At 37.2% G+C, this 18,673-nt stretch overlaps 1 protein-coding gene across 6 annotated transcripts in view; it reads left to right on the top strand.

The window, feature by feature from the left end:
- auts2a (activator of transcription and developmental regulator AUTS2 a) overlaps positions 1-18,673 on the top strand; it is a 346,002-nt gene that overhangs the window by 198,399 nt on the left and 128,930 nt on the right. For all 6 annotated transcript variants that reach the window (XM_082157791.1, XM_082157789.1, XM_082157790.1 and 3 more), the window contains one exon: positions 12,124-12,153. In XM_082157791.1, the coding sequence (XP_082013917.1) occupies positions 12,124-12,153 (30 nt within the window). The remainder of the gene's footprint in view (positions 1-12,123; positions 12,154-18,673) is intronic.

Genomic DNA, 18,673 nt, shown 5'->3' with positions numbered 1-18,673 from the left:
CCACCCTGCTTTAGATGGTCTGCTTTCTTAAGAAGCCCCAGTGTACACTAGGATTACAATCCGAATCTCAGTCTTGGCTCTCGACGCCAGAGTTTATGAAGTTGAGGGAAAAGAGGTGGGATAATATAATTATTAAAAAAAAACTGAAATAAACAAGTGTGCGCAAAAACTTGAGAGAGGGAGAGAGAAATAGTGTGTTTATTAAGCCTCCTGGGATGGGAGGGAGGTGAAGACTGTAAATAATTAGCTCTGGAGTGCTGGAGTTTTCCCGTTTGATCTCTCCGATGGAAAAGCAAATGTAATTTAGCGTGCTGCGAGTAATTTAACAGTTAGCATGAGTTCCTTTTAATTTCATTTTGCTCAGCATCACTCTCTCAAATTAAATATTTTTGTTGTTTACAAAGCAGATCTTTGGCAGCTCTGCAGGGCCGCCAAGTTGAGAGCGAGACGTTTCCATTGGTGTTTATTCATCTAGGCTTGTTTGCATGTTGAGAAGTGTTTATGGTGATTGTATGAGAACAATTGGATCAAGCATGTCTGGGAAAATTAATTCATAACTAATGATAATGGCACAAGAACTAAAGCTGTTCGGCACTTGGAAGATACAAATATTAGAGTTTTGCTTCATCCAGCACATCTGTGCTGTGTGTATTGGCAGCACAAATTGTTTGTTTGTACATATTTAAATTGAGATTTAATTTCAAATTTAAAAGCTTGACATAAATCTAATACTATGGCCTTTTAAAAATTGTGTTTATGTCTGTATATATATGTATGTGTGCGTAATATGTCTGTGTTTGTGTGTCATTTTTTATAGTTTTTTATTTAAAATACTGCATTGAGGAATGCATACACATACAGCCACAAATGCCCAGGCTTCATGGGGTTTATGTCAGCTTGTCAGGGAATTGTCAGTTAATTGCTGGAGGTGCCTGTGGCTAGCAGAGGCCTCTGTTCACCACCACGGTCTGTGTGTGTCTGTGTGTTTAGACAACCATCCCTGGAGCAGGAGGGTTATCAGAGTGAGAGTTGTCCACTGGCGCTGTGTGAGACTGTCTTATCACCTCTGTCCGTGTGCGTGGGTGTGTGTGTCTCTTCCAGCTGAGAGGCTCATTGGTCTGGCCTGTAGTTAATGCTTTTGTTCGACAGTTACTGCACTGCTGTTTTTGTAATTACCTTTGTAGATAAGCAATTTATTAAACAGTTCAGATTTTAATCCCATACTTTTAAAGACTCCCTGTGGTGAAATCAAGTTTTTAATGTTGTTTATATGTCTATGTGGTGTTTTTAATATGCTTTTAAGACAAACCATGTGCAAATTGCTGCTCAGCATTGCTGAGTATTTTCTCCTTAAAGCTGCAGTGAAAAAAAAACGCAGTTTGAAATCGCCTGTGTTTCTTACATCCCAAACTACCTTGTCACCAATCACGTCAAGATGCAGGCGGGCTTTAGCATATCATTAACTGCTGCAAAGCAGGGGAATCTCAAGAGAAGCCAGGTTATCCCTGTATATTTTTCTGTTGATTTGAAAAATCGGATACATTTAGCAATGTAGCGGGTGAATTTTGTATATGATGTATATTACGATGTTATGATGAACTATATGCCTTTCTCCAATGAAGTTCTAAGTTGTTCAAAGCGTTTCTAAGGATACTGATTTTTAGAAGGCAGAATGGCGAATGGGAACATGGTATGTGTAACATTAGCAAAACATTATTAGCTGTTTGATAACGTAGTCAAGCAAAAGGCTAATCATATTAATTACTGTTGCCTTTGGCTTGCTCAGTTGGGGATCATTTGGGGATATTTAATTTAATTTTATCAATCAATAAATTCCTCTTGAAACAAACTTTGTTGTATTATTTAAATGTAATACTGTGAAGCTGCTTTGATACAATCTGTATTGTGAAAAGCGCTATACAAATAAACTTGACTTGACTTGACTTGACTTATGTGTCAGACGTTGTAGAGAGCGATACATAGAATGCATTACCATTCTGATACATCGACTTGTGGATGAGCCTGTATGAGTGAGTGGAGGCGGGGCTAATTTGCAAACTCATGGTTCCGCATATACTAAATAAAGAAAGGATGTAGAGTTACATTCAAGCTTTTTGGTGATCAAAGATTAGTTTTAAGGTATACAATTATTGACTACAGGGGGACTTTGAAATGATTCGGCCAAAGTGATTCATAAAATATGTAGATCAATTGACACTCAAATTTGTAAGTAAATATACAAATGTGCATACACGTATTATTCAAATGTACAGACAGACAGACAGACATATAGATAGATAGACAGACAGACAGAAATAATTTTACAGGTCAAGATGTGTGTCTTCCCAAACAACTATCAATGGTGGAATGGAGCTCTGTTAATGATAGGTGGTGAATGTGCTGCAGCATTTCAGATGGATTGTAGTAAAACCGAGACAGAGGATGATGGAAGTGTGCAGTAGAATGAATATTAATGGTGGGCGTCTGGGCCAGAGCTAATGATGAGGAAAATTCCCTAATAAAAACTTGATGTGATGGGCAACGACCCGCAGGGTCACCAGAGAGACCTAGAGTTAATAGTGTGCCGTCAGGTGTGGGGAGCAAAGTGATTAGAGCTACACATCCGTTCCTGCTGGAGAAAGAGAGAAAGTGGGGGAGGCACAGGGAAATAGAGAAAAAAAGAGATACTGCAGTTTGATAGAAAATTAGAGAGCATGATGAAGAGTAATTGAAGGAAAGCTAGAATATTGCTCATTCATGTGTGATGTCTATATGGGCACGAATGAAACTGGTCTGTCAATGAAACTTTCTCAATGATAAAATAAATAGTTAGTGTTTGACCTGTGTGCTTATGCATTGTCCAGTTGCCCTATATATGTCTTTGTGCTGTCGGGATATTCAGTTATATCACAATTGCGTACATTCATCCACACTTTTTCCGCCTCACTGCTCTTTTCCAGAGGGTACGAGGAGAAGCATAACAAAGATGGCAGCTGGCATCAGAGCAAATGTCAGCTGTGCATGCAGTAATTAAAATGCAAACAAAGTGGACTGTTCCCCAGGGAGGAGCCATAATGGTACAAACAATGCAATCTGATGTATTTAATTGTCTGAAAATCTCTCTATTAATCTTTGATTAAGCTAGCAACTGTTTGCTGCCTAACCTTCTTCAGCACTGAATGTCTGTGGGAGTGAAATTCACACTGACTCTGCTTGTTTGTTTGTTTGTTTATTAGGGAAGAGAAAAGTGTCTGGCATCTTGAAATAGACCTTAGTCAGAAAAGATGCCATATTTAATTTGACATAAACAGCAGTGAGGGACAGAAGCACAGTTTATTAATTATTGTGCTGTTGTCTACCTAGGTGTTGATTGTTAGCTAACTAAACATTAGTTATATCTTCCAAAGAACTTTTCTGTGGATAATAAATTCCATAAAATATTGGATGAATTAAACATGAATTAAAACAGATTCATGAAAAATGTATTTAAAAACTTGTCATCGTGTTTCTTGGTTAAAACCCTTTGAAAAGACTTTTTGTCCTTGACAGTCCTGCTTTCTTTTGTCAAATTAAATATGTTGTTGCTCTAAAGTCTACAGTAGTAATGCAGACATTCAGTCGTGTGTGTGTGTGTGTGTGTGTGTGTGTGTGTGTGTGTGTGTGTGTGTGTGTGTGTGTGTGTGTGTGTGTGTGTGTGTGTGTGTGTGTGTCTACTATACAAAGATTTTTTTATTATTATTATTTTGCAAAACATTTAAAACGTTTATTCCAAAAGGATGCATTAAATTAATAAAAAATTACAGTAGGGAATTTTATAATGTTACAAATAAATAAAGATTTAGATTTCAAACAAATGTCGTTCTTTTGAACTTTCTATTGTAATCCTGAAAAACAAATGTATCATGGTTTCCACAAAAATATTGAGCAGCACAGCTGTTTTCCACATTGATTAGGAGAAACGTTTCTTGAGCAGCAAATCACCATATTAGATTGATTTCTGAAGGATCATGTGACACTGAAGACTGGAGTAATGATGCTGAAAAATCTGCTTTTCCATCACAGGAATAAATTATGCTTTACTGATTTGTACATATGATTTCATCTTCCCACTCTTTTTTTTTTCTTTTCCAAACAAACACACACACAGCGTTTACCCTACCCTCCCACTCTCACTTGTGGCTGGCAGGCTGGGTGACAGTGCCACCCTTGGTTGATCAGCTAAGCGCGTTGCCCTGTGGCACCATCTGTCTGTGCCAAGCTCCACCTCGGGGCGCCATCTCACATCTGTCAGCCCGAGCAGCTTAGCTGACAAGTTATTTTAAAGGTAGACGTTCCCTCCAGATACGTAGACACATTTACATACATGCATACAGGCATAACACAGACACATCTTGTACCCGCTAACCCTTTTCTGTTTCCTGGCACGGCATCACACAGAGAGTGTGTGTGGCTGATATAAGTCTAAGAATGGCTCTCAATACTTGAGATTCAGCTTCTTATCTACAATTTTCTTATACACCAGTATTTCCCACACAGGTGCTATTTTAAAACTACCGCAATAGCAATACTGCAGTTTTCTAAGACAACATCCAAACTGTCATGGAACCTCACAAGTGACCAAATTGGTCCTACATAGGCAGCAATTCTGCATCACAAAGATAGCAGTTGATTTTAATAGATTTTGATGTTTGCACGTTGCTAAGCTACTGGCACAGTACTTTAATAAACAGAATATAAAAATAATATTGTCTAAATAATATCATGTAAACAAATTTAAATTTAATTCGAAAAGGAACAAATATTATAACAAAACAATACAATTAATCATTATAATAATATATAGCAATATCAAATATTTTTATCAACTATTTAATCATTACATTTTAGTATTAATTTGAAATAGAACATTTATCATTAAAAAAATGTGTGCGTTGTTTTTCCCCCAGTGCAGTGCATTATGGGATTGCCTTCTCCATGAAGGACATATGCAATGCTGCTTTGTGCTAGGAGCGCACTTATGATTAAAGTGTGCTTTATTTTGGCAGCTTTCTAGGTTTTGGAACAAAGCTTCAGTATTTGTGCTTTCTAAAGTCCTTTAGTTCATATTCAGTGCTCATGGTCTGGCGAAAGTGTCATATCGGGGAGGAAATTGCCTGCAGATGTTGGAAAGGTGCATGAGGGAGAGGGTTGGACGCTACGATCAGGCTGGAGGTTATTAGGCCAGGCAGCAGATGACTGCTTTCTGACAGGCGTGAGAGAGAGCTGCCCTAGGACAGGCCACACTCCACTGGTGAAGGAGATGTTTTCCCTGTATCTAGACGCCCTCCTGGCTGTCACGCTTCCCTCCTCATTTGTTCCTCCGCTCCTTCATCCTGCCGTACTTTAGGATGACAGCTGGACGTCACACAGATGCTGTGTGAATTAGTCCCTGAATGTCATCAGGTTTGGATCCTGGTGCTCTTAATGGCCTAAGCCAGTCAAAGGTGTCGAAATACATTTCCTCCTTCTCGCTGATGCAGCTGACAGCAGCACTGCTGTGTTTTTTCTTCTAAGTGAAGTTAGATTTCACTTGAGTTTAATGTTAAAGGCTTGTGGAGAACACAGAGACAGGGTCATTGGGTAGATGATTCGCAGTCATGTTATTTATGTCACCCACCCACGTCTGTCATTTATGCACTGTTAGGTTTAGCTTAAGTTGGACATTTGAACTTAAAATGACATTAACACTGAATACATAAATAGTGTAATGCAGCATTGGCATCTCCAATGGTGTGTTAGCTACATTAATGTTATAATGGTTGTCGTCTGTCTTTTTTTATTTATTTATTTGCTTTGATTTATCTATGATGTCTGCTTGCAGTCAGTTTGATCAGGGTTTCCAAAACTTTCATAAATTGTGGCCTAAAAAGGCCATTTTGATTTTACCTTAGACCCAAACAAGAGAAAATATATTGAATGCTATTTTTTTTACATTTCTTATGGCTAAATTCACTAAACAGTTGCACACACACACACACACACACATTCTGTATATACACTATCAGTCAAAAGTTTGGAATAATTGCAAAAAAAATGTAATGTTCTTGAAAGAAGTCTCTTACAATGCCTCATTTATTTGATAAAAAATACAGTAAAAACAGTTATGTTGGGAAATATTTTTTACTATTTAAATTATAATAGAATATAGAATTATAATAGAACTGTTTTCTATTGTTATATATTTTATAATTTCATTTTTTTTATGTCCATTCTTTTTGGATGATACCACTTTGCAAAAAAGTTATATATAAATAAATGAAATAAAATAATGTATACAGTTCTTAAAGTAACGATAAGTTAAATGGTTCATGTCACATGTAAAAAATAGTGTTCTGTCAAACTTCTGTGGCCCAACATTCCTGCCTATTTGCCGTAAGCTTATAATTTCACGTTCAAATGAGTTTGTGAACTCATATTAAATGAAAGTTTGTCATGAGTATCACTGGAGAAGAAAATCATTTCCTTCTTATTGGTTTAACCTCAAAATTTTAATAAATTGAATCATGAATAAGTTAAAATATTTGAATAGGTTTAGTATTCAGTTTTTGAAGAATCTGCCCAATATCTTGAGAGCCACGCTTGACTCATCAGTCTGTTAAAATGTCACCTTGGTACTTATGGGTCGTCAGTAGCCGGCTCAGTGTGGCATAACTCATTCTGTACGGTTGAAGCGTTGGTTTCAGTCTTGAAATTTCTTGTCTCTCTGTGGCCCAATGCTCAAAGCCTCACTCTCAGCAGACAGTACAAGGCACGCCGCCATTTTCTCCTCAGAGCGTCTGACTCTTAGCTCAGTGCTGGCTGTGCCTGTTTTTGCTTCCTCTCTCTCTTCATCCTTCCTCTTCTACCCAGCTCAACACACACACATACACACTCCTACTGCAGAGCAGAGAGTGGGAGCTCCAGGCCTTGATTTGCCAACACATTTCCAATGATTAAAACGTAATTAGCACTAGCGAGCGCCTCCTCCCTGGCTAATTTCGCTGCACGCTGTGACAGGCAGGCGGCCGGCGGCGGCGCGGCCCCAGTGGCAGATGGAGAAGCAGGCAGCAGGAGGGGAAAAACCATTTTGCCGCGCCATGGTTTGCATCAGAAAACCATCAGGACGCGCAGCTTTTTCTGTGGGAGGTAGGAGGACAGGGAGAGAGAGAATGAGGGGGGAGGAAGGAGGTGGGGCACATAGCTCTCTGTGGCAGCGCATCAAATTGGCACTGTCAGAGCTGACCCTGGCAATGGTTGCCATTCTTCAAGCTGTCCCCCACCGCCACCCACCACAGCCCGCAGGCAGAGCGAGAGAGCGACAGGCAGAGGGTGAAAATAGCAAAGGAAAGAGAAGGAGGAGGGATGGAGGGAGAAAGAGCGTTCAAACCTATCGTCAACCTTCCGGACCCCCACTGCCTCTGTAATCAAGCACAGATCAGTCTCAATTAATTTCAGCGTTCGTTGACAGTGCCAATTACAACACAATGGCAAATAGACCATGAAATGGAACGTTGAACACTTTGCGTCCTAACTTGACATTTGATTGCGGTTTTACATCAATGACTGCTAAATAAGAATAGATCTCTTTATGTGCTGTTTTTAAACATATTTTTGAAGCATATTTTCAGAGTGTTTGCTGTGTTTGGCTCATAGCTGTGCTGAATTTAAACCACATATTTTTCATTGTGTTGGCCCTTCACCAGAGTGTGTCATGCAGTTTGATGTGGGCACTGAGGTTTTCGTTTCGAGAAGTCTGGTTAAGCTCGGAGCTTTGGACAATGGCAAAGACGTGGTTAAACGAGCTCAGAATACGGTTGCTTTCGCTCCTTTATTGTACCGCACTTATGAGGCCTTTGAGATTTGACTTCAAATAGGAATGAAATGAAATGTATTTAGCTTGAAGATATTTTCATGTAAATTCTCTGTTTTTGCCATTGTGGAAATTTGTCGTTGTGTGTGTGGTTGTGCTCGTGTTAAAAAAAGCTTAATTTCGATGTTAGTGGAAAACCAGCCAAATTAGGGACTTTGATTCCAGTCCAGACTTTTAAGAAACCATGACATTGTTTAAAGAGTGCTGGGTTGACATTTCATGTTGTAACAAGAAGTTGGTGACATATCAAAGAGCTTGTTTCTTGTTATAAAGCCAAGGGACAAACCACAAAACATTGAAGGCACTTTTAAAATGCCTATTCCTTTCAATTGATATGTGGGAAAGGAAATAAAGAGTGAGTGTTAGCACAAGTACAAGTGCATAATGAACCATGATTTCATACTTTTCCTGCTTCACTGTTATTCTGAAATATGTCAAATATGTCATTTTTGATTTCATGAGGATTTTCAAGATGTGTGTAGCTCCCATGCTGCACTGCTGCAGTACAGACTGCGTGAACACAGCAGGGGTAGACAGGATCTGTTACACTATTGGTCTCATTCGGAGGCCTAATCAGCTCTTCCTCATTCGCTGTATCTGAGGAGTGTGTGTCTAACTAAAGCAGATGGCTCTACTGTTCCACTGAGGCCATTGGCTGTTTTAATAAGCTTAACATGCTATATTGATCTGCAGCCAAGATCAATTGGCGAAGTGTTTGGCTTTGAAATTAACACCACACCAGAAAAAAAGCTTGAAAATGCTGAGATGGATTCCCAAGTTAATCCATCCAATATGACTGTAATACCAAGTATTTTAAAGGAATTAAATATGTTGGACTGACCATCATTTTGCCAATCTCTTCATATTTACTCTTGTCAGCATCCTTTACTGTTGTTTTCTTAACTTCAATCTGTTCAAATGGATGTTTTCTTGACTGAAGCAATTATAATATAAAATGAATAATGCTATTACATTATATTATAATAAAATATATAACTATAATAAAATATGAATTGTATAGTATAATTGTCAGTCAACAATATATTTTTCTACTTTATTTGATGAAACAGGACAGGAAATAATGGAGAGAAGAGCAAAGAATAGAAAAATGACACTGGACTTGAACCTGTATCTCCCACATGAGCACCAAAGCCCAATATGTACTAAGCACTATGCCACGACTCAGACGCTCTAATATACTTTGAATCACAACATGCGACAGATCTTACCTTTTTTTTGTTGTTGTTTTTTTTTTGTTGTTGTTGTTTATTCATGAAAAGTGCAGCTTCTCGCTGTTAAGGACAAACAAGCTGCTGCCCTTACCTGTCAGATCTAATCTTACTTTCTCCGTTACTTTTACTCTCCCTTTATAAAGGTATTTCCATCTGGGCCCACCCCCCTTTTCTCAATCTTTTCTCTCAGCACCAGTATGGAAATTTACATACCTCTATTCTTGGAAAGAAGGAGCAAGAGAGAGAGAAAGAATAATGACAGCAATTTCTTCCCTTTCTCCACTCGCTGGCTTGCGAGAGTGTCGTTTAACGGCACCTGTGTTAGCGACAGGCACGCGGATGAGAAGCGAAGGAGAGCAGTTGATTAAATCATCAAGTCGCGGCGCAGAAAGTCAATTCTGCTCACCGTCTACAATGATATCCTTTTATCCTGACGTAATGAGCTATGGCACTTTTGCATTGGGTAATGCGATGAGTTCTATTAGCGCGTTCCATTTGCTTCACAAGCAAGGGCGAGTCATTTCGTTCCTCTCATATCTCCGCAATCAAAGCGCTAGGCTGGGCACGGGGAGCACTGACACGCCAATGGAGATGCCGGCAGTGTTTTTTATGGATCACAACACACTGGAAAAAATGCATTTTGCTCATTATTATAACTCTTCAGGAACTTTGCCTGTGCCAGATGAAGGGAAGCCTCTGGCCTTTAGGAAGGCTTCATGTAGTCGTACATTTTAAATTGACCATTGTGGCCAAGTACATGGAAGGACGGGAAGAGTGTGGGTTATATTTCAAAAGCCTCAATAATATAATACTGATTGTGTTTCATAGCATTTTTACTGTAATGCTAACAGTATTACTGTACTGGCACACACAGGAGCAGTAGGTTATTAACATCTGTGTGTGTGTGTGTGTGTATTGGTTATGTATAATACATGAGCCCCGTATGTCTCGAATCCCATTGGACTGGGGCTGTAAATTGGATGCTGCTCAGCAGGCCCTGTATCAGGTCAGACGGGAGAAACTCGTGCCAGAAAATATTCTCCCCTCTCTCACTCTCTCACTCTGTCCCTTCCTCTCACTTTCTATCCCTAGCTTTCAGTCCTTGCAGGAATACGGCTCCCAGAACTGTCAATCATTCAGGGCTGCCACAAGGTTTATGCTCCACTGGGTGTAATTGGCCCTGAAGACCTTAAGCCCCGCCCCTAGCAGGCCTTCATTAGGGAGTCCAAACCCAAACCCTGTACGCATCTCTCCCAGCCAAGTCATCTGTGTGCTGCTAGCTAATTAGCAGATAAAGGATTAAGCGGACCTTGAAATTGAAATTGGACAGAAAGGCTTAAATTCAGCATTTTAATATCATTCTATGTTTATTAGCTCATTTTTTCATTGCTTTATTTTGAATGAAGACCCCATTACCCTCTGTTGTTTTGTTTTTGTTGTTTTATTTTAGTTTCTTTTCTTTTCATTCATGGTAATGTCTAAAATGTTAAATTCTTAAGAGCACACTGGAATTGTTTTTAACTTTCTGTTTGAAGTTGGATCACTATAGTCTTTTTTTTATGGCTATGTATGCACTGCAAAGTTTTTGGAGTGACAACCGTGGTTCTTTTTAGTTAATCAAAAACATAGTGTAACCAGTGTAGCCCAATTCTGAAAACAAACAACTCTTATGAACAAGTTCTTCAGCCAGGCATTCATATAATCCCACAGTTCAAACTACAATCCGGCCTCTAGCTCATAAATGCCAGAGGAGAACTGGCCCCCGACTGAGCCTGGGTTCTCCCAAGGTTTTTTTTTTCTCCATTAGGTCACCTGATGGAGTTTTAGGACACCATTAGGTCACTTGATGGAGTTTTTCGGTTCCTTGCCACATTTGCCTTTGGCTTGCTCAGTTGGGGATATTTTGGGGATATTTAATTTAATTTTATCAATCAATAAATTCCTCTTGAAACCAACTTTGTTGTATTATTTAAATTTAATACTGTGAAGCTGCTTTGATACAATCTGTATTGTGAAAAGCGCTATACAAATAAACTTGACTTGACTTGACTTGACTTTTTAATGAATCAAAAACATACAACAAGACCAATGTAGCCCTATTCGGAAAATAAAATACTCTTATTGACTTGGTTGTTTTAGTGAATCAAAAACATACAGCGCAACCAGTGAATTCTGATTCTGAAAATGAATGACTCTTGTGAATTGGTTCTTTTTAGTAAAAAACAAAAACGAATGACTCTTATGAGCCAGTTCTTTTTAATGATTCTGAAAAATACAGTGTGACCAGTGTAGCCCAATTCTGAACATGAACAACTCTTATTAACTGGTACTTTTTAGTGAATCAGAATAATCTGAATATAATCGGAACCACAAACTACTCTTACTACCGTATTTAACCATATCTTTATATGGCAGTAATAGTAATAGTACACTGTTCCAAACTCAGCAACCAGTCTGATTCATGAAAAAGTTAGAAATACACCCAAAGGATTCAGTATCTAATTGAATTAGGAAGTATGCAGTACCCAACCCTAAACATCAATGCCAACAATTAAACCCTTTTAATATGAGATATTTTTGACCAAGTAATCAATTTGTTGAATTTCAGGAAAGTGAATTTGGTTGTTTTGATTGTAAAAGGCTGTGTACAGAACAAGCTTAAGTACTCGGCAGCTGTATTTAGCTGCAGTGTGTCTGTGGCCTATGAGACGTGAAGATAGTTGGACTCGTACTCTAGTTGGTGTCTGGGAGAAAAAGCCCTGCTGGTGGTAATAGGCAGATGTAATGAGGCCTGGCTACTGAGTGAGATAAGAACAGCCTTTTCCTGCTTAGACTTTTATTACTCTGCTGATGAGCTGTGCAGTGCGAGACTGCCGGAATCAGATTTCCACTTCATAATGGCTTTATATTTAAAAGCAAAAAAAAAAAAAAAAAGTGTTTCAGCTTTTTCACATCTATTAGATTCTGCACTGTTCTAATGTTGCCTTTGTCTTTGTCTTACAGTGTGAAAGCGAGAGTGACCAAGAAGACAAGGTAAGACCATGCCTAATTATTTCTATTAATACAGAGCTCACAACAACAGCAGTGTATTGAAATCTCTGTATTTTATATTTATGGATTTTTTAGGAATTAAACATTAATGTTGAAATGTTTTTGTTATAGTACTGTTTCTTATCCCTACATATTATGCAAAGACAACTACAAAGTCCCGTTATAATAGCGAATACATCATTGAAGATGGTTTCTAGTAATCGTTCCTGTGTTTTAGGCAGCAGATCACTGTCTGTTCTCTTATTGGTAGTTGTTACGTCGTATCGATTCGCTTCTAATTTGCATAAATCGTTTGTTGCATTGCCTCTGGTCGCTGTTACTTTTCTCTTCGCAAAATCTTTCTTGAAAATGAATGATGTCTGGTCGCTTTGGTCACTCACTGTGAATGTCTTTTAGTTTAGTTTCTTTTTTGTATTTTTTTTTTTATGTAATATTCGGATTTAAATGTGGCCCAAAAAAAATTCAACATTGTAATTAATATACTGAATTGTGATTTCCTTTAGGAAATGTAAAGCTAGTTAGCGATCGTTTTAGTGCCAGTAGTGGTATTATTAATACCATGTTACATCATATAGCACTTCTAAAATCATCTTTATTCGTTTTTAATCAAACTTGAATCAATGAGAATCCAATATTAGACTCTACTTAAAAGTGTGTTTCTATTTAATTAGAATTACCATCTTGTTAATGACTGTGAGAAGGCCTTAATTAACTCTGCATTAATTATGAATGACTAAATGGTGTGCGAAATTTGAAAAGAACCATTACGAGCTTCACAAGTTACATTTTACACATATTAACATGTAACAATTCCTACAGATTTATTATTTGTAGATATAACCCACAAGACATACAGTATGTTATTTATAACTAAATCAGGCCATTATTTAAATGCATGAATGTAATTGAACACTAGGCTCTAGGCTAACTTTGATGCAAACTAGATACAAAAAGCTTTACAAGACACATTGCACCACTTATTTACTGTCTGTTGAACATCAGCATGATTACACGAAAATGTTGTTTTGTTCACTCTTTTAGAATTCTCCTCAGTTGTTGTTTTAACCAGTAATGGTTTGACGACGACGAGTGGAATTAGCCATGTCAGTCAAAGCCCTTTTGTTGTGGCATGGCAGAGATGTGTGGTGTACGACATTAATCGCTGTTTTGCTCGCTGCGTTCGTGCTTCTCATTATTCCTCTAATGATTTTCACAATGTCATGTCATTCTCTCTGCCTTTGATTAATTATGTGTCAAAACAATGGGAGGGTTTATTAGGTAAACAAAGAAACAAGAGCGCTCTCTTTCAAACGCACACACATTCGCAAACACTTCAGAGGGATCTCTTTCTGTCAATAGCTCTTAAAATGTGTTTACAAAACCGTCAGCATGTTGAGCTGCATTAGCAATAAGCGACACATCAGTGATATTTTCACATGCTTTACTCTGGGAATGAATTCAGTAGCTCTTCCCCAATAGCAGTTACTCTACAGTATATGTTCAGCGGCTGTAGGGGAGGACGACTTTTCACATTAATGGGTCAGTTCTATTCATCCACAGACAAACTGTCTCTTTTTATTCTCCTCCGGCTCAAATCAGGAAATGAAAAAAGACACTCTGGAGAAATCACTTTCTGACTGCAAGAATGATACGAACATTCTCCCTTTTTCCCTTAAATTACATGCATGCCCACTCTCCTTAAAGGGTTAGTTCACCCAAAAATGAAAATTCTGTCATTAATTACTCACCCTCATGTTTTCGGAACACAATTAAGATATTTTGATGAAATCCGAGAGCTTTCTGAATCAGCCATAGGCAGCAACGTCAATGCAACTTTCGAAGCCCAGAAAGGTAGTCAAGACATCATTAAAATAGTCCGTGTGACTACAGTGGTTCAATCTTAATGTTATGAAGCAACAAGAATACTTTTTTTGCACAAAAAACAAACAAAAATAATAACTTTATTCAACAATCTCTTCTCCTCCATGTCAGTCTGCTACGCTGTTCACGTAGTAAACTTCTACTCTACCTCAGAACGCCGGATCATCATTGGCCGACGCTGTTCACGTGAGCACCACGACACATGCGTGTGATGCTGACAAAATCTTAGTCTTATAAAATATAATTTTTTATATTATGTATAATTTGTATAAATTGATGATCAAATTAAAGAATAGTTTTATAAATGTATAATACAGTATAAATATATAAAACAGTATTTAAGGCGAGACACGGCAGGCAAAAACATCGATTTTTCATGCAGTGGTCAGTTTTGAGATTTTGGCCGAGTTTACTCCTTCAATATGTATTATATCAAGCTGCTATAAAGAAAACGCTGAAAATATACATTTCAATGTTTATTTTATTACATTTTGTTTACTTGCGGCAGTAAGTTTCTCCCGAATTTACCAGGAAGTTAGTATTCCATCGCGACATGCCGAGCTCCGTCTGTTCACTGAAGTCTGTCATGTCCGGGATCGTTGTAAAGCTCTGATTCTCATGCACAACGCTATGTAAACCAAATATGGGCATTTCCTTTCTATCAGTAACCAATCGTGAATGTCCAAAGGGGGATTTAAAGCTAACGACGAAATCTCATTTAGAGCTATTTAAATCTTTAACTGCCGTTTTCTCAAAATATTTTTTTTGCGTTTTTTTGTCATTCTCCAGTAGAAACATCTCAGCCTATGTAGCACCTATGTACACCAAACTTTCCAGTTATACACTTAGCAGTATTCTGAAGATCTGTTCAGAGGGATTTGTTAATAAATCATTCCTGGCCTGATTTATGTGACATTTTAATAAAAAAAATTTTCGAAAAATCGATATTTTAAGGCTATGGACAGTATATTTTGATTTCCTAGGTAATGAAAGCATATATCCTGAAATCCCTCTGAACATCTTTTTTCATCTTGTGTGTAATCAAAATGAAAAAATAATTTTGCGTCTGGATTTATCATATTTTCAGATATATCTACTGAAAAAATATGTAAAATTGCACATATTTAATGAGATAATACCTAATTTGCATAATTAAACATAAAAATTTCAAAAACTTGTAAAACATTTTTTGTATGAACTTGTGTAAGTAATGAACTGAGGAAGTTTCATGGTGATATCTATTATTTTAAAATGTTACCCTATTCACCTGTAGTGTCTCGCCTTAATAAAATATAAAAAAATTATACTATTGATTATTGTTTATAAATGTTATAATTCTTTTTTACTAGCTTTAAATGTAGGCTTAACTTTAAAGTTTTTTTTATATTATTAATGTTTTAAAATATATTATATTATTTATTGAATAATGTAAAATAATTAATTTCATAAAATATTTAATAGCAATGTCATTTATATTGTTTTAATATTTATATTATTATTAATATTGTTATTTATAAAATATTCGAACTAGCTTCTAGTTAAAAGCCTACTGTAAAAATAACTCCAGCAATGATTTATTTCTTTCACTTAGGTAGTTTACTTAGTAATAATGATGCATTAAATGCAGGTTTGATTAATTAGTGTAATTGATGGAATGGTGTTTTATTAAATTTAATTATAAAATAATAATTTTTTTTATGTATTTTTTATGTTAATGGGAAGCAGTATGTGTGTGTGTGGACGTGTTGCGTAAAGTGTGAGAGTGTTTAATGGCCTTTTGACATCTCGTTTGTGTTAGCTGGAGCGGAGCGAGAGATTTATTAAATGGTACAGTCTGTACACTGTTCATCACGCGGGCCTGGCCTATTCCAACTGGAACCCGGCCCTAGTCCTGCTGTCTGCCCTCTCTGGCTCGCTCTCCCTCTCGCTCTCCCTCTCCTGCTGCTGGATGAATTGGCAGCATGCAGACCGAACGGGGTCCAGAATGCTCTGAATGCATTTGGCTGGCTCTGGCAACTGTGGCTGGCCTCCACCTTCCAGGCTTTTGGCTCCGCTTGGGTCCCTGGTTGCCCCGTTACTTTCGTTCTCTTTCTCTTTCCCTCGGTGTGCCAGGGATCTTGTTCTCACCTCTCCCCACAACCTGCTCACCCACCAAACCCCAGGCCCCTGCCCTGATTTGTGTGCAGAAGAAGTGTGTGTTATTAGAGAGAGCAGGTAGGACCCTGTCTTCTCATTACCTGGCGCTCAAGGGGGATTATTATGTCTTCTGTGGCTGGCAGAGAGAGAAAGAGGGAAAGATTCCACCGCCCGGATCCAATAACGTCCCCTTTTCATGGCGCAGTTAACACTAACAGGTCTGTGCCATCTGAGAGCGTTTAAAGACCGTTGAGGCTCAAGTGAATCTGTGCCGACTTTAGCCAGCAACAAATCAGCACATGTGCTCAGGCTTTGTGCCTCTCTTCCCTCAGAATCCCTCTTTATGTCTGAGCCGTGGTGCAGTGGCTTGCACATGTGCTCTTGACATATAAGCCAATGAAGATCGCCGGTTTGAGCCTGACATGCTTCACATCATTGTTTACTCTTATTTTCCTGTCTCTCTTTACTAATCTTTACTTTTTAAAGACAGAAAAAGCTCAAGTAAAACTAGATTTTTACATTTCAGATCTCAACAATAAGGCCTTTTTTCTGCTGTCTCAGTCAGGAACAGTCATAAAGGAATAATCCATTTTTTGTTTTTAGCTTATTTACTATTTATTTTTTATATTTACTAGAGATAATATTTGTGACCCTGGATCACAAAACCAGTCACAAGTAGCACGGGTATATTTGTGGAAATAGCCAACAATACATTGTATGGGTCATAATTATCGATTTTTCTTTTATGCCAAAAATCATTAGGATATTAAGTAAACATCATGTTCCATTAAGATATTTTGTAAATTTCCTACCGTAAATATATAAAACATTTATTTTTGTGAGTGAATGCAGCACAATCGCAAATATAAATGGACAACATTTATTTTCTCAATGTCTAGATTTTTTGCACCCTAAGATTCCAGATTTTCAAATAGTTGTATCTCGGCCAAATATTGTCCTATCCTAACAAACCATACATCAATGGGAAGTTTATTTATTCAGCTTTCAGATGGTGTATAAATCTCAATTTCAAAAAATTTGACTGGTTTTGTGGTCCAGGGTCACATTTTATCTTTTTTTCTTAACATTTTTAATCATAAAATATAGATATAGATTCATGAAAAGATTGTTATATTTCACAAAATAAAATGAACACAAATAAATTTAGCAAAATGAAAACTTGAAACAAGTTGGAAATAGTACAGCTATAAATTCATGAACACACTTCATGAACTGGAAAATGATATTTTGCATACAATGCAAAACATTACTGATTATCACATAAAGCCCAACGTTTAAGCTTGCAAGTCATAACATGGATGTGCAAGATTAATGAATGTAAGATTTTTACTGACAATAATACTTATTATTAAATCATATGGTTCTCATCGTATGTGATGTATCATAACATTATGGACTTTTTTTATTTTTAAACTTGCTGTTTTTAACCACGAATAATGCTTTTAAACCATATCATAATCACAGCATAAGCATTATGCTGAAGCTCTGTGTTTAATGCCAAAAAAACATTAACAGCGAGCAAAAAGTGTGCTGAAAAATGGTTTTATGTGTAGTAATCAATTATCAGCCCATTACCTTTAAGAGGTAGCTGGAGATGACAAATCGCACAAGCATGGACAGATTAATCTTAAGTACCTTTAAAGTATCCCACCTTTGGCTCCAAATGAACATCCTCTTGCGTTTTAATGCACTTGATGAGGCCTTAAAAGGGAAAATAAGAGGACCTTTATCGCTGAACTCTTTTAACACCCCTCACTCTTTTCATGGGCCCTTCATTCCTTCTTGCATATTTTCCCCCCATCTGTGTGTGGCCAAGGGCAGAGGACACCATTTGAAAGCAGTTGCAGATTTATTAGCGTCTCTGCGTCAGAGAAGTGCTATAATTTCACTCACTCGCATCTCATTCGAGACCTTCACTAAAGTGTTGCTTTAGAAAATGTGTGTCTTTCACAAAACCATGATCAGAATTGCCCATATAGTAACTGATTACATGTAGTCTGGATTATGTAATCAGATGTCAGAAATTAAATACTTGTAATTAGATTATATTACATTTTAAAATATTCATAATCAGACTACAGTTACTTTTTTGACTACATGATTACTAATATTCACAAAATGGCAGTAAATTCATAATTCATTGATGTTTCCCTAATTCTTCTTTCTTATCTTTAAATAAGAAATATTTCCCCATAAAAAATAAAATAAAATAAAAACTATATATGTTCGAAAAGTCTTCTAGTTTTCAGACCGGCCACTAGTCTGGCAGCTACTGTATAGTCACACACACACACACACACACAAAAAACATTGAAAGGCCACACAGCAAACACAAATAAAATATTTATTATCTTTATCTTTATTATCTTTTTTATGTGTTTAGAGCTTTAAATATTATCCTATTCAAATCAGTAATGATGAGTTAGATCAAAAATAATGTAAAAGGAATTAAAAAGGAATATGA

Source organism: Leuciscus leuciscus (genome assembly GCF_965113295.1).
Source record: "Leuciscus leuciscus genome assembly, chromosome: 24".
Lineage (NCBI taxonomy): Eukaryota > Metazoa > Chordata > Actinopteri > Cypriniformes > Leuciscidae > Leuciscus > Leuciscus leuciscus.
The sequence above is the reverse complement of the archived record's forward strand: the minus strand, read 5'-3'. Positions and strand labels throughout refer to the sequence as shown.